The following is a 16,368-nucleotide window of genomic DNA, read 5'->3' on the forward strand; positions in this document are numbered from 1 at the left end:
CCATGCATTGACATTTTTTTCAGTTATCAAACTACGAATGCACAGGGAGTGTTCGGAATGTGGACCTTGCCCATTTCGCTATATATATTTGTATATAGATAGTGCACTTATAATAGAAAGGGTTCGAAAGCGATAATCCACAAAGCTACCGCAAATATTCAAGTTCAATTTGTTTTTTGTGTGACAAGCCAAGACGAACTCCCTTTCAGTATGGAGGATTATTTTTGACCTTTAATGTCAACTTATCAGCGATTATATAATCACCGGCAAACACGAAATTATAGAGTGTGTTCAATGGAAATCGTCAAGTTAGAATAGATCTCAAGTAAGAAGAAATTATAATAGATTCACCGGCTCTAGGCATTGATGCAATTCTATGACTTGCGTAATTCAGCTAAATTAAAAAGATTTGATTAAAATAACGTACATGAAAGGCAGATTAAATTTACCATACACCTTAAAGATAGAATTTTCATTTTTATAAATATAACAACCCAATTTCCAAACCAAGTTAAGTTTAAGTTAATTTACAAAGCATAATATTATCCGAAAATTCCCATACCCTTTTAAAGTGCATTCAAAGAATGCAATATGCAGTTTGCACATTGTCCCAGTCTAAGAGAATACTGAGAATCGAATTTGATTCGCCACACAAATCACGCGGGATATCATAAACAATGAGGGGCCTCCGCTCGAAGAAGCTCTGAGAGACCGCTTTTATTAATAACATTAGGTACAGTGGGCTCTGGCCAACAGGCGACATAGGCATTTGTCATGCTGTTCCTCGATCCAATACAACCGTACTACGCCGGCAGACGTTTCAGAAAATAAACTATTCGAGCGGCCTGCGTTGTACTTAGCCAGTCGCTGTCTGAAAGTCGCCTCAGTCTCGCGTCGCAATTCGAGCGATTCGGAAGCGTTTTGCCCACGTCCGAGCAAAGAAACGTATATATTCTTGCACAGATATTTATATACATATATCTGCTATATATATACGGTATATAGTCGGTTCTTCTACGCGCGTGTTACAAATCAAAAGTTTTGCATATTCTCAGAAATTATAAATAAATTTTGTATTTTTTTCCCGGCAACAATTAAATGCCAGCTGTGCCTTCGGTGTGTGAGAGAAAACAACATAAACATCAAAAATTTGAATACCAAAATTGTTGTGATCGCAACATTTGATGTTCTTTATAGTTGAGTGCAGTTTGTGTGAGTCAGCAAAAAGGAAACAAAAAGCATTTATATCATATATCAGCGAATCAAAAAACGCACGCAAATGGAAAACCTGGTATCCATCTATTCAAATTTATGCCACAAAAGTCGAAATCGAAAATGCAACCTTATTGAACTTTGTTGGAGGGAATCGCTTTAATTTCCAGCTGTGTTCTATTTCTTATTCTATTTAATTTTTGGCACGTTCCTCTGGTTTTGTGCTCCGATTTTTCGGGGCCTTCGCCTCGGTTTGTGGGTCTTATTCTTATTGTAATGAAATCATATTGAAAATAGAGCGCAGGCACACATCAACAAATGAGGCATAACAATTTATACTCGGCCAAATCTTTATAGATCAAAGTTCAGTTCACTTGGAGATTATTTCGGTGGGCAGGCAAGGTGCCTGGATGTGTCGGAAAATCTTTCACGGGGAATACATCTCGGCTACGCAATGCGGCCAATGCCATTGCCAACTATTACGAATACGCATACGCCCTGTGTGTCGTCGGTTTTAACGACCAAATGTTTGGACTTGTTCGCGGCTTTTTCGTTCCTCGGTTCCTCGGGCGTCTTGATCAAATAAACTGGAGTATTTATTTGCATTTTATTAGTCAGCGATTATGCCCTGCCAAATTGTGATGATGATATCACCCGTCACCAGAGCGGACGGACATGGCCAGAACAGAACAGCACTGAACCAATGCCAAGATAGCCCCACCCTCGCGGACAACACTATGCCATTGTCACCGCCACAGAATATGGGGCAGCAGGCTCCACTTGGTGGTTGGGCGGGTGTTGTGGGTGGTGTGGAAAAGTACAATTTGTAATGCAATACCCACCGCTTTGCATGGGGCTTCAAGTTCGCGCCCCAATCTAAACACAAGTGCAAACAAAGTCACTCATTTCACATGCAGAGAAAGAAATATCAAATAAAATTGGTCCTTTCGAGGGAAATTTGCATTTTAAATTAATGAAGGAGTTTTAAAAAGTTTTTTTTAGAGAGTTCTTAGTTTTTTTTAATCTTAAATTTTACTTTGAAGGATCAGTTAATTTGCTTACATTCGAATACTAAAAAATGTAATTGAAAGTTATTTAAGTTATTTCTCTCTGTGCACATGACACATAGAGCATTTATGTGCTTGTTAGTGGGCGTAAGGGTGCGGCTGTGCAAAAGCCTGACCCTCCTTATCATCTATTAGGGCAAACAAACGGCTTATCGGTCCCAGAACAACTGCACTAAGGAAATGAAAATTGAACTTAATCAAAAGGCAAGCCACACTATACACCAAAAGCGATTCAATTCGATCCAATCCGATCCGAGTTTTAGTTTCCAGGCCAGCTGGCCTTGAATTTGGATTCCTCTAATCAGTGGATTAGATGATCACGAGCCAACAATGTAGTCCAAAAGCATAATTTGATTTCGTCTAACCTTGCCGCCACTTTATTCGTTATATCTCTTGGCGATATAGTCGTATGTAGTATGGGTGAGAGAATGTGCCCCCAAGTGGTTCGGAATCTTCAGCTGGGCGACAGGAGAATTATATTTGTGGATTATAAAAGCATGAATGAGCGTCACTCGTTGTCTCCCAGTTGTGTTCTTCTCTTGTCTAGCATTGTGTTGACTTTCTCGCTGTTATCTCTTCGCTGGAATAAAAGTTTGTTTTTCCAAAAGCTCTATCTATATGGGGCAGTTGGTTTTTTTGCGCTTTCCCTTCGCAGAAGTCTAGACGAGAGACGAAGTTATCATTCCTAGGGTCAAAATGATTTTCTGTTGCATAAAGGAAAAAGAAAACTGATTGGTTAATAACACCTTTTATGAAAACTTATCATGATTAATCATGATCAACGACTTAAATGCATTCCGCTAAGTCTATTTCTTTAAAGATCTAGAACTAGGAAGTTGTTAGATAACCTGTAAATTTGCATCCTAACGGGCTTCATCGATTTAGCCAATTAAAAACTTACAACATGAGCAATTATGGCCATAATTAGCAACAATGTTGCCACAAGAAGTTGTTTGCACAACACGCAAGTTTCTTATATAAAGTCAGCAATATAAAAGAAAGACCGGAAAGATTAAGTTTAAGCCATTTACCAAAGACCTTGTTAAAGTTGTAAAAATTCCGAGTACAGTAGCTCAACAATAATGCCACCGATGGCATTATTGCAACAGGGTTCATCGTCCATACTCAGAAATGTTGTTTGTTTTTTTTGCAAGCTTTCAAAAGGTATTACTAAATCTGCTGACAGAACCGATGAAAACTTGACACCTTTCCTGAAGTTTTGACAGCTGATAATTGCCCAAGCCCAGTGTCTTCTCAGTGTAAACGTCGTGTCAAGATCGCCGCATGAATGAGCCACTATATATTTGCATATATGGTATTACGTAATTGCAATAGCGGCTAATCGAATGCAAATTCCCGGATGGTAAATCACGAAGGGCTGATAGCAGGCATAGTAGGCGGTTATAGCATCAGCTTATGCGATTATTTATGTTATTTAATTTCACGGACCTGAATGCCGCAATAGTACTCGGATTGCACAAGTGCACAAGTGCTCATCGCAGACACGTGCACCGGGTTCAGGAACTTTTCCGTTTTTCCGATCCCATACGATCCCACAATCCATTCCAATTGATGAGCCAAGAATTTAATTTTCAGCACTTGCCGGTTTGTTTATGCGATTTGTTTTGTTTATGCAAGCCAAAGATTAGAACGTATTACTATGCCTGGCATCTGTTTTGTTTTTCATGCCACCCGGAACACAAAAGCTGGTTACCTAGATTGGATCACAGAAATTAATAGCTGGAAACGGTTCCACTTAGTGGGAGTACTTGCGAATGAGTCATGACGGCAAATGGATTAGAAATTCAGCGAACCAATGAATTGATAGCTAGGTTCATTGATGTTTAGAAATATCTAAACATTTTATTAAATAATCTAACATCAAGTTGAATGAAATGTCTTTTAGAATGAAATAGATTCAAAATGACCTTCAAATCAAAATGGCTTTGAAATCAAAAAGCTATATATCAATTAGATAAATAGTACTAAATGTCATAGATAGTCTTCAGACCTTAGATAAGAAACCTTTTTACTTTTTCTAAGAACAAATGTATATTTCCCGCTATGATTTCTCGTTAAAGTTAAAACTTCCATAACCACAAGATATATTAGGAAACTTCCCCTAATAATACCCCATTTATAAATAGATTTCTGTGCTAAGCCAAACTGAAATACATTATGCAGACATGGCATATGGGGAGATTCACCCAGAATGACTCAATTCAAATGTGGAAAAGTCAAAGGCAATGTTATTACAATTTATTTTAATTGATAGCAAGTGGCATTCCAGAGTTCTGAGCACAAGTGTTTGCCTTCCCAAGACATGTCTGTGTTTTCAACCTGTCGCCGTTGTTGCTATTGCTATTGTTATTATTATTATTATTATTTGTTATTGCCGTTTTGTATGATAGTCGGCTGCATTTGTAATTCTATCAAACCTGCGGGTCAGGAGCTCCAATGGCGAAGGTAGCACCGCTATTATTAATTGACATTATTTTGTCGAAGCGAATAGATAACCATGGGAGCTTCGGACAGCTGGCTCTTTATAAGTGGTGTATCATAATGATAACCTCATTTTTGTTGTGCGAGTATATAAAATATTTATTTACTCACCGCTTCCCTGCGTATTGTTTTCATCACTTTTGTTTACGCTGCGAAGGTTTTTGTGTCCAGCCAAGTGGCGTACAGAAATCTTCAGCCATTAAATCAACGGTCACGTAATGAAATTCTAAAGCGCCAAACTGAGACACACTTTTGTCCATTCAAAGAAGGATTTCCATGGCACAAGATTCGCAAAGTGGGAAAAAAAAGACCAAGTCAGACGGCAATTACAGGGGTCACTTCGAAATTAGAAGCCGTCAGTTTTATGGAGGCATTTAGGTTTTTCGAGGTTTTTCCTCAAATATGAATAATATGCAGTTGTAATCGACTTGGCCTTAATTCCTAAAAGTAATTGTTTTTTTTTAATAACTTTGAAGAGCAGAGCTACGAAACTGGAAAAGCCATTCCTAACTCAAAATGATTATATTTTGTGAAACATTATTTGGATGACCACTGTAATTGCATTGCCCATTCGCTTTTACACCTCTTACAACTCTATTCAGATTCGCTTTTTCCTTAGTCGTTGTCAAACAATGTAGTTCTTGTTCTAAGAACTGACCACCGCAACGTTCTCTTTCGTCTTTAGTCAATTTTCAACGGCTTTAACACTTTGATGTAATTTCGTAATTTTCTGTTTCGTAACATTTTTTTCTGCTACTTTTTGGCGGTGTTGCAAAGCCGGCGATCTTGAACCACTATTTGTTCTGTATACTTGTTGCGGTGAATTTGATCACCTAGCCTAGAAATTTAAGGCATATTAATTCACTGAGTCAGCATAGTAAAGGGAAATTAGTATTTCAGGGGAGAATATTCCCTTCCAACTTTACACCATTTGCATACTAATAAACAAGCCATTCCTTAAATTTACTCGTAGGGCAAGTTCTATTCAGCGAATTTCCCCAAGCTTGATTCCCGAGATCATTACAACCTGTAATGGGTATATTATTAAGAGAAACCGAAAGTCACGTAGTGGGTGTTTTCCCTAGAACTAAGCTACGTGTTCCATGACTAATTGAATAATTTGCGGAAGTTCTTTGAAATTAGCAAGTGGAGAAGTGCGAGTTAAAAATCTAAATGAAACCTGGATTTTCAGCTTTGATGTGACACATTTTTGTGGGTGTGAAACAACTATATTTCAAAATCGAATAAATAAATAATCTAAAGGATTTTCTAGTTGACTTGCCTTTTTCTAAGATTTATATATATTTGAATATTAACTTACTTTAAATAGATATGAGGGAAATCTAAAGCTTACTAACATCAAATCGTAGGGCATTCAGAATCGACGAAAGTTCCCCTAAATTCCCCCAACCACGTTTTGTTTACAACTGGAACTGAACAAATCACAAGAATGGTATTTCGCACATAAATTTTTAGTTGGTTTTTTGTGTACACACATGAGTGTTAGATGTTCTGGTTTTTGGGCAAGGCCGTTCGTTAGGTTCAGTTTACGTTGGCCCATAGATTATATTTTTGATAATTGTTGGCATATACACAGGTGTGAGTGATTTGTTATTACGCTTAAGTCATAAACTGAAATAACAATTTGTCCGTTGTTCTCGGCGGCCCAAAAATCAAAATCAAAATGAAAAAAAATGAAAACGAGTAAAAGGCGACAATCGGCGTGACTTAAACTTGAAATTAAACGCCACTCTGCCGGCTCGATTGTTGACTTCCAGCGCGTTTTGCATTGCCGAGTAGTATATTTGATATGCGAATGTGCTAAGCTCTGCCTGATTATAATTTTTATTTCTTTTTTTTTTTTTTTGTTTTAGTATTTTGCTTTTAGCTTGTGCGCTGCGTCGACGCCGGCAGAGGCCCCATCGTTTTCAGTCGGCGGCGAGTTCTTCCGCAGTTATCAGCTGTCTGCCAACGGGGGCGCATGCGCAGAGCGGACAGTTTTTGTTTTCCTTTCGCGAGAGATTTCCCTATTTTTATTTTCCTGAAAGAAAATTAAAAGCAGAAAATTTAAATAAGGCTATATAAACTTGTAACGGTTTGACGGTTTTCAGTTTCGGTTTCGACAGTTCACGAACTTTGAGGTCAATCCACGGTTCAAGTCGCGCTCTAATTGCCGCTGTAAGGGCTTTTAGCTTTATTACAAAAGTTACCTGGCCGATGATATAATTTTGATTCCCGCAACCAAACAAATTGCAAACCCGAAACCAGGTGGTTTGTAATCCATTATAATACAATTTTTGTTATTTTTATTGTTGTGTCCACGCAGTCCATTTCGAAAACAATTTAAAAGTGCTCTCCGTCGAATTTGATATGTGTAAATAATGTACAAAGCAAGCAAGCAAAGCTAATAAATTTCAATAAGCATCCAAAATAAATCAGCAAGAACGTTTTGTAAATACTACGGAATAATACGAGTACACACAAAATGGATAGCACCAAATTGTTGAAGAATGTCTACGGCATCGACATTCACTTCGAAGATCTCGTCTACCAGGTCAACGTACCCAAGAAGCAAGGTAAGAGGGCTAAGATAACTAAAATTAGTTGGGATAAGCCCAAACCCGAAAGTGTTTCTTTTATTTTATATTTCTAGATATAAATAGCATAGATCAGAGGAAAATTTCATCATCAAAATAAGAAAATTTCATTCTTAAAATATAAGAAAAAATGTTTACTTCTATATGTGAGCTTTCTATAAAAAAAAGGTTGATTCTTGCTTACCAAGTACTACCTATTAGTTTCAAGAGCAAATTTACTATCTCTATTAGCACCGAAAGTGTGCCGGAAGAAAAGAACCCGGACCACAGGTGCTATTCCTTGATAATCTAAAGTCAATAGAGCAGACAGCTATCGCTATTATAAGATTGCACATGGGTCTAAGTAGAGCAAGTAATCAGTTTTTTAGATTGACCCATCCAAAATGTGTATTGCTTCTGTTTTATAATGTGTGCACATTATATGAGGGTTTTTGTATTTAAGCTGCCTTTTTTCATGGCTCCTGGCCTGTTAACCTTATTGCAAGCCGCCTAATTACTCCCCATATGAGAAATATTTGAAATGGGAGAAGGTTGAGTAATTCATAAGGGGGTTTAGTACACTGCAACCTGAAAATGTAACGAACTTAGGATCGTAAAACATTTAACCTTAGCCGGTAGTCAACTCTCATTAAATGTTTATAGGTGCCTGTTCTACATTATTAGTATCTTATATAAGTTACTTTTGCCTTTTCTAATTACCTTTTTTAATGATTCTTCTTTTCAATTTAATTTACAGAAAAGAAATCAGTGCTAAAGGGCATTACAGGGACTTTCAAGTCAGGCGAATTGACAGCCATTATGGGCCCCTCGGGGGCTGGTAAATCTAGTCTAATGAACATCCTCACGGGTCTGACGAAAACTGGAGTCAGTGGAAAGATAGAAATCGGAAAGGCCCGCAAGCTATGCGGCTATATAATGCAGGATGATCACTTCTTTCCCTACTTCACCGTGGAGGAGACGATGCTGATGGCGGCAACACTTAAAATCTCCAACAAATGCGTCAGTCTGAAGGAGAAGCGAACTCTGGTTAGTAAACAGGATATGCACTGAGAGAAAATTCTGGCTTTGTTCCCACAAACAACTCCTTAAAGCTTACGAAATAGTCATGTCTATTCTTTTAACATTATAAATAATAGTTGCTTTTTTAAAAGAAATGAAATTTTTCAAGTGCACAATCAAGGGAAAAATACTAATTGACGTATGATTTACAGATCGACTACTTGCTGAACTCGCTGAAGCTGACGAAGACGCGGCAGACAAAGTGCTCCAACCTGAGTGGCGGCCAGAAGAAGCGCCTGTCCATCGCTCTAGAGCTGATAGACAATCCCGCAGTGTTATTTTTAGACGAGCCCACAACGTGAGTGAGAGGTCCATTGTCCTCGAAACCAGTTCAATACGATCGCAGCCAGATTGACACATTCATTGACCTTGGATCCCTTCATTCTGATCTCCCACAGTGGATTGGACAGCTCCTCCTCCTTCGACACCATCCAGCTGCTGCGCGGTTTGGCCAACGAGGGACGCACTATCGTGTGCACGATCCACCAGCCGTCGACCAACATCTACAATCTCTTCAACCTGATCTACGTCTTGAGCGCAGGTCGTTGCACCTACCAGGGCACGCCCCAGAACACGGTCATGTTTCTCAGCAGCGTTGGCCTGGAGTGCCCGCCCTACCATAATCCCGCCGACTTCCGTGAGTAGTCCCAGCCCAACTTTGTGCGTTTCCCTTCTCGTGATTACTCACCTCAGCATGCCAGTTAATGGGCACTTAATGTCGCACTTCCTATAATCACTAGTTTCCTATCCATCTTACTATAACAGTCCTCTTTTTTTTAAAGATACACAAAATATTTTCACTGTGCATCCTCCTTCGAGAATCGATCTCATGATAAGTGGCAAACAGAGTCATTAAAGGTGTTAATTATTTCAGTGCTGGAATGTGCGAATGGGGATTTTGGTGATCAGACGGAGACTCTGGCAGAAGCCGCCAAGGATAACCGGTGGCGATACGATCAGCAATTAATGCAGGGAGAGGCTGCCGATCCGCCCAGCGAAACACAGGTGGCCAAGTTCAACGAATCTCAAACGCCTGGGCAGGTTCAGGTGCAGGTTCAGAAGATCGAAATCCAGAACATGGAATCATCAAAGGATCTTACCAAGCACACTTATCCGCCCACGGAGTATATGCGTCTTTGGCTGCTCATCGGACGCTGTCATCTGCAGTTCTTCAGGGATTGGGTGAGTTTATAGAAAACTTTTATTAAATAAACAATATTTGATTCTTGTTATATTATTCTTGTAGACCCTTACCTATCTCAAACTTGGGATTCATGTGCTCTGTTCTATTCTCATTGGATTGTTCTTCGGCGATTCTGGCAGCAATGCCACTAAACAAATATCCAATGTTGGCATGATCATGATCCACTGCGTATATCTATGGTACACCACCATCATGCCGGGCATTTTGAGATGTGAGTAGAGATGTGACTATGTTTCTGAATGTTCTTTCTATATGATTAGTTACTTTCTACAGATCCCGCTGAAATAGAGATCATTAGAAAGGAGACGTTCAACAACTGGTACAAACTGCGAACCTATTACCTTGCCACCGTTATCACTTCCACTCCAGTTCATGTGAGTACATATTCCATATAAAGAAATATCATAATCACATTTTTTAATATTTACCTTTGTAGATTATCTTTTCCACGGTGTACATAACGATAGGATATCTGATGACGGACCAGCCTGTGGAAATGGATAGATTTGTTAAGTATCTACTGACTGCGGTGGTGGTTACCATTTGTGCAGATGGATTGGGCGTCTTCCTGGGTACTGTGCTAAATCCTGTGGTAAATATTTAACTCTTTAAGTTAATATCAAAAACCCTTCTTTATCATAAACTTCCATCACAGAATGGAACTTTCGTTGGCGCCGTTTCAACATCTTGTATGCTAATGTTCTCCGGCTTTCTGATCCTCTTAAACCACATTCCGGCTGCCATGAGATTCATGGCCTATATATCGCCACTACGGTATGCCCTGGAGAATATGGTAATCTCGCTATATGGCAACCAAAGGGGACAGCTTATCTGCCCGCCCACAGAGTTCTATTGCCACTTCAAGTGAGTAAAAGCTATATAAAATTGTATAGGATACGTAAAATAATAAATTTTAATAATTTCAGAAACGCTGTGACTGTTCTGCGACAATTTGGAATGGAGGGTGGCGACTTTGGACACAATATCATTATGATCCTAATCCAAATAGCGATCTTCAAGGTTTTGGCCTACTTTACGTTGAAGCACAAGATCAAGACGAACTGAATGGGGGCTATGCGTGTTTGCTTTTAGTATTCGGCTTAATTTGAATCGAATGTGATTTTATGTTACTTATGTATATCGCTTAGTTGCAAGTAAACCCAACTTTTTATATCGGCGTGTGATACTTTAACAAATGCAACGGACCATTGCAATATATGCCAATGCCAACTGTTGCGGCAACCTCTAAGCATAGCGAATCGTAGTTTTTATACTGTTTATGTATGGATAAACTAACATTTATATATGTATATTTCTGTAAAATTAATTGTCTAGTTAACCTATTTGTAAGAGAGACCTGTATGAGCAAACGAAATAAAAAAGATGCTTAAGTCATACATTTTCTGTTTTAATTTTTGAAACTCTAAACTTGGCTATCTTAACTTTTATGCTTTATTTGCTTAATGTTGAGCCTTTCGCTACGGTTTACTTAAGTTCCCTTTATTAAAAGTTTATTTTCAAAAAACCGTTGCATTTTTAAAACCGTTGCAATATAACCTCTACGCGTTAGGGCTTTTAGTTACTCATTAATTGCGTTGCTCAGCTCTTCAGAAATATGGCAGCCTTATACAAATATTTATTTTACTTTAGTGTGGCAACCTTTGAACATTGCAGAAAAATTTCTTTGCACTTGCAAAACAATAATAATTATTTTAGTCCAATAATATTAGAAAAACAACGACAAGAAGCTGTGAGAAAGCACATTAATCATGTTTCGATCAAGTTTTGACAAAAACTTAGGTAAGTTAACTTCAAATCAAAGAATGAACCAAAGAAACTACGTTTGGGCAGTAAAAGTGACTCACAAAAAAAAAAAAAAAACTTGTAAGAAGTAACAATAACAAGGCAATTGAACTCTCAAACAATTGAAGATTGCGATAAATGCACAAAGGTCGAGTAATTACGCACTTTCCATTGCAGAAAATGCCACGAGTCACTTGCGCCTGGAGCCTGACTGGCCCTCCATCCTCCTCATTTGCGATGAGATCAATCAGAAGGATGTCACGTAAGTTTTGAAACAACCAAAATGGATAAGTAATAAACCATTAATTTACAGTCCCAAAAATGCCTTTGCTGCCATCAAGAAGAAGATGAACTCGCCCAATCCGCACTCGTCCTGCTATTCCCTCCTGGTCCTCGAGAGCATCGTAAAGAACTGCGGAGCCCCCGTTCACGAGGAGGTCTTCACCAAGGAGAATTGCGAGATGTTCAGCAGCTTCCTGGAGTCCACACCGCATGAGAACGTTCGCCAGAAGATGCTGGAACTGGTGCAGACCTGGGCCAATGCCTTCCGCTCCTCGGACAAATACCAGGCCATCAAGGTGGGTTTATTGTCGTATAATCTTTAATTTTTGCCCCACTTAAAGACCCTCAGTACGTAAATCCAGCCCTGCCTTTTAGCTTTAATTTAATTAGTAGAAAACAACTGTTTGCTGTGCGCTAAAAGCCAGTGAAATGTTATCAGTTGAAACAAAATGAGCTCTGAGGAGGAACTAAGCTTAGAGGAGGAATCCCTAGTAGACTTGCCCCATAAATTTCTTACCCTAATTAACAATCACATCTTTCCCAGGACACAATGACCATCCTGAAGGCTAAGGGGCATACTTTCCCGGAACTGCGAGAAGCGGACGCCATGTTCACGGCAGACACGGCCCCCAACTGGGCGGATGGCAGGGTGTGCCATCGCTGTCGGGTGGAGTTCACCTTTACCAACCGAAAACATCACTGCAGAAACTGCGGTCAGGTGTTCTGTGGCCAATGCACGGCCAAGCAGTGTCCACTGCCGAAGTACGGAATCGAAAAGGAAGTGCGTGTGTGCGATGGATGCTTCGCTGCTCTTCAACGTCCGACAAGCGGAGGTGGCGGTGGAAAGTCTGGAACACGACCGGCGGACAGCGATCTGCCTGCGGAGTATCTGAACAGCACATTGGCCCAGCAAGTGCAGGTGAGTAATCCTAAAACGCAGTTGTGTTTATCAAATAAAAACAGATTAATAAACAATTACTCATGCTTCTGAATTTTCCGATCGGTCATATTCAACTTAATTTAATCAGAAATAAGTAAAGAAAGTAAAGAAAAGATAAAGAAAGAATAATAAAGAATTCATTTTCTAAAAGTAACTTAATGGTTATAGATTAGAAGAGTTTAGTTTGATTTAAAACTTTAATTAATTCTATTAAGAATTAATCATTCCTTAAATAAATATGACTAGAAATAGGACAAGAATAGTTAAAATAAATTAAGGTGTTAATGATTAAAAATAAAATATTTACTTTCCAGACACCAGCCCGCAAAACCGAGCAGGAACTCAAAGAGGAGGAGGAACTCCAGCTGGCCCTGGCCCTTAGTCAATCGGAGGCGGAGCAGCAGAAGCCTAAGCAACAGTCCCAGCCAGCTGCCGCCTATCGCATGCAACAGAGATCTCCCAGTCCAGAGGCACCACCCGAGCCGAAGGAGTACCACCACCAGCCAGAGGAGGCGACCAATCCGGAGCTGGCCAAGTACTTGAACCGTAGCTACTGGGAGCAACGCAAGATCAGCGAATCCTCATCGATGGCAAGTCCATCGGCACCAAGTCCCATGCCACCGACGCCGCAGCCCCAGCAGATAATGACCCTGCAGGCCAAGAGCGCCGATGAGGTGCAGATCGATGAATTTGCCGCCAATATGCGCACCCAAGTGGAGATTTTTGTGAACCGTATGAAGTCCAACTCTAGTCGTGGCCGCAGCATCTCCAACGATTCCTCCGTGCAGACACTCTTCATGACTCTGACTTCATTGCACTCCCAGCAGTTGTCTTACATCAAGGAGATGGACGACAAACGCATGTGGTACGAGCAGTTGCAGGACAAGCTTACCCAGATCAAGGACTCAAGGGCTGCGTTGGATCAACTGCGACAGGAGCACGTGGAAAAGCTGCGCAGGATCGCCGAGGAACAGGAGCGCCAGCGACAGATGCAGATGGCCCAGAAGCTGGACATTATGCGCAAGAAGAAACAAGAGTATCTGCAGTACCAACGTCAATTGGCGCTGCAGCGCATCCAGGAGCAGGAGCGCGAGATGCAGTTACGCCAGGAGCAGCAAAAGGCGCAGTATTTGATGGGTCAGTCTGCCCCACCATTCCCCTACATGCCGCCATCTGCAGTGCCCCAACATGGCTCACCCTCGCATCAACTTAACAACGTTTATAATCCATACGTACCGGGTTATCTGGCACAGGCTCCTGGTCCGGCTCCTAACGGACATGGCCAATTTCAGGCAATTCCACCGGGCATGTACAATCCGTCAATGCAACAGCCGATGCCGCCGAATCTTCAGCAGCCCGGGGGATTAATGCAGCAACCGGCTCCGCCTGGAAATTCCCAGATGATGCCGCCCATGCCCGAAAATCAATTTGGCAACAATCCAGCCGTCTTACAACAACCCCAAGCTCAACAGGCACAACAGCATCCGATCGCGCAGGCTCCACAAATGCCGTTTCAACAGCAGCCCCAGCCAATCCAACAGCCTCAGCAAATTCCTGGTCAACCGCCACAGCAACACTCCGTTCAGCAACCACAACCACAACTCGCTCACGTGATGCTTCAGCAGCATCCGGCTTTGCCAAATCAGGCGCCACAGGCACCACCAGCCACCGAAATTACCAATAACCAAGTCCAAGCGGTGGCTGCAGCTCCTGCTCCTCCCCAAAACGAACCCGGACCCGCCCCAGTTAAAGCTGAAGAGCCAGCCACGGCGGAACTGATTAGTTTCGATTAATCCACAAAGTGTTATTCCATTTGTATTACCTTTAAGAGTTAGGCCAAACAGTTCTCGTGTGGTTGTTATGCCAAAAATATATGTTTTTTTTAGTTCATTGCGGTTATTAGTTACTATTCGAAAAGTTTTCGTTACGAGAAAGAAACTTGCTAAATTTTAAGTTTAGACAAAATTTATGGAGACAAAAGACAGTTAGAGAATACTATATGAGATCTGTTTTGGCCGAAATCCGCTCTTTTATCAAGTTTTAACCAACTAATGTTATTCCAAAATAAAACATAACTTTGTATTTTGAATGAGCCTTTGGACTTCTCCATAGGTTTAAAATTTAGGCATCAGAAAGAGCAGCCACTCCAGGCAGGACCTTTCCCTCCAGCAACTCCAAAGAAGCCCCTCCTCCGGTGGACACATGTGAGACTTTGTCTGCTCCTCCAAACTTCATACAAGCCGTGGCAGTATCGCCTCCGCCCACAATCGTGGTAGCGCCTCTCTTTGTGGCTCCGATGACAGCTTCCAACATGGACTTGGTGCCTTGGGAAAACAACTCGTTTTCAAATAATCCCGGCGGTCCATTCCACACTATGGTCTTGGATGCACAAATGGCGCCCGAAAACACCGCGCTAGACATCTCGCCATGATCTAGACCCATCATTTCCTTTGGGATGCCCTGCTTGCCATCAACTCGATCAATTTTATCCGGCTTCTGATCTATCTTGTTTGCAATTACAAAATCAACCGGAAAAAGTATATTTACATTCCTCTCCTTCGCCTTGCAGACTATATCGTCTACCATTTTGGATCCTTTCTCGTCGAAGAGGGACTTTCCAATCTCCATATTGTAGAGGACTTTAAGGAAGGTGAATGCCATCCCACCGGATATGATCATAACGGATACGCTATTTAAGAGATTGGTAATCAAGGGAATTTTATCAGCTATCTTTGCTCCACCCAAAATGGCCAAAAAGGGTTTTGCAGGATCGTGGAGCACCTTAGCAAAGTACTCCAGTTCCTTGTCCAAAAGGAATCCGGCAGCACGCACTTTGTAACCTTCCCCATCATTGAACTATGAGCTCGATGGGCGGTTCCAAAGGCATCATTCACATAGATCTCGCCCAGCTGCGCCAACTTGGATCGGAACTCCTTCACCTTCTGGGGATCGGCCTTGACCTTCTTCTTGCTCTCGTCCTTGCTGCTGCCCGTCTCCTCGGCGTAGAATCGAAGGTTCTCTATCAGCATAACGCTGCCTTCGGATGGATCTTTCAGAGCTTCCAGGGTCTGATCACCGACGCAGTCGTCTAGAAAGCAAACCGGCTTTTCCAACACCTTCTCCAGCTCCTTGGCCACTGGCTCCAAGCTGAACTTCTTGTTTTTTTTGCCATCAGGACGCCCTAAGTGGGAAGCCAAAACCTGAGAAGGGATTATATCGAACAAAAATAGTTAATATAGTTAAAAATTTTATAAAAATTTATTTACTATATGTAATATATTTTAAGCTCACCAAAGACTTGCACTTTTTATCCAAAACATATTTAATGCTTGGAAGGGCAGCAACAATACGCTGGTTGTTTGTTATTTTACCATCTTTCATCGGAACGTTAAAATCAACCCTAAAAAGATAATTATAAAACAGTGGACATCTCCGAGTGATTCTTACCTCATAAAAACTTTTCTTCCAGTTACATCGACATTTTTCAAACTCAGTTTCTTAACTTGCTTACCATTTCCACTACACTCTTTGCTGCTTAAACATCGTAAAAACGGAACTTTATTGATTCCCGATTTAGCTATAAAATATAATGAGTTACGTTGGAAAATATTCATATTTTAAAGAATTTGCTAAGAAAATCTAAAAAATGATTTGACTTGAAAATCAAAATTCGATGTTTATAACAAATGCCGTTTGAAACTT

At 40.7% G+C, this 16,368-nt stretch overlaps 3 protein-coding genes across 6 annotated transcripts; 2 read left to right on the forward strand and 1 right to left on the reverse strand.

The window, feature by feature from the left end:
* Positions 1–887: 887 nt before the first annotated feature.
* On the forward strand, positions 888–11,038 carry LOC108110977 (ATP-binding cassette sub-family G member 1). 4 transcript variants are annotated; one of them, XM_017220285.2, is made up of 11 exons: positions 888–1,291; positions 7,108–7,357; positions 8,115–8,404; positions 8,590–8,735; positions 8,836–9,074; positions 9,312–9,619; positions 9,684–9,852; positions 9,915–10,015; positions 10,078–10,233; positions 10,297–10,505; positions 10,568–11,038. In XM_017220285.2, the coding sequence occupies exons 2-11, from the start codon at positions 7,267–7,269 to the stop codon at positions 10,704–10,706; spliced, it is 1,848 nt and encodes a 615-aa protein (XP_017075774.2). In that variant the 5' UTR covers positions 888–1,291; positions 7,108–7,266; the 3' UTR covers positions 10,707–11,038. The 4 variants fall into 4 exon arrangements, with proteins under 4 accessions (XP_017075774.2, XP_017075771.2, XP_017075772.2 ...); XM_017220282.2 differs by having other exon boundaries at positions 888–1,212; XM_017220283.2 differs by having other exon boundaries at positions 888–1,196.
* Positions 11,039–11,302: 264 nt separating this feature from the next.
* LOC108110997 (hepatocyte growth factor-regulated tyrosine kinase substrate) lies at positions 11,303–14,755 on the forward strand. The gene is made up of 5 exons (XM_017220306.2): positions 11,303–11,441; positions 11,622–11,706; positions 11,758–12,022; positions 12,271–12,645; positions 12,981–14,755. Exons 1-5 carry the CDS (start codon positions 11,411–11,413, stop codon positions 14,457–14,459), a joined length of 2,235 nt encoding a protein of 744 aa, XP_017075795.2. The 5' UTR covers positions 11,303–11,410; the 3' UTR covers positions 14,460–14,755.
* On the reverse strand, positions 14,674–16,305 carry LOC108110998 (phosphoglycerate kinase). Its single transcript, XM_017220307.2, is given in 4 exon segments — positions 14,674–15,509; positions 15,512–15,866; positions 15,958–16,066; positions 16,114–16,305. Coding segments are annotated over 4 exon segments (1,353 nt in total). The 5' UTR covers positions 16,281–16,305; the 3' UTR covers positions 14,674–14,787.
* Positions 16,306–16,368: the final 63 nt, after the last annotated feature.

The sequence above is a fragment of the Drosophila eugracilis genome, unplaced genomic scaffold (genome assembly GCF_018153835.1).
Source record: "Drosophila eugracilis isolate 14026-0451.02 unplaced genomic scaffold, ASM1815383v1 contig_2152, whole genome shotgun sequence".
Lineage (NCBI taxonomy): Eukaryota > Metazoa > Arthropoda > Insecta > Diptera > Drosophilidae > Drosophila > Drosophila eugracilis.

Bases quoted from the DNA above. Each gene is read 5' to 3' on its own strand.
- LOC108110997 (XM_017220306.2), top strand. From the start codon at position 11,411: ATGTTTCGATCAAGTTTTGACAAAAACTTAG. The intron at 11,707-11,757 runs GTAAGTTTTGAA...ATTAATTTACAG, and splicing joins ATCAATCAGAAGGATGTCAC to TCCCAAAAATGCCTTTGCTG. The intron at 12,646-12,980 runs GTGAGTAATCCT...TTTACTTTCCAG, and splicing joins CATTGGCCCAGCAAGTGCAG to ACACCAGCCCGCAAAACCGA.
- LOC108110977 (XM_017220285.2), top strand. From the start codon at position 7,267: ATGGATAGCACCAAATTGTTGAAGAATGTCTACGGCATCGACATTCAC. The intron at 10,016-10,077 runs GTGAGTACATAT...TTACCTTTGTAG, and splicing joins TCACTTCCACTCCAGTTCAT to ATTATCTTTTCCACGGTGTA. The intron at 10,234-10,296 runs GTAAATATTTAA...CTTCCATCACAG, and splicing joins GTACTGTGCTAAATCCTGTG to AATGGAACTTTCGTTGGCGC.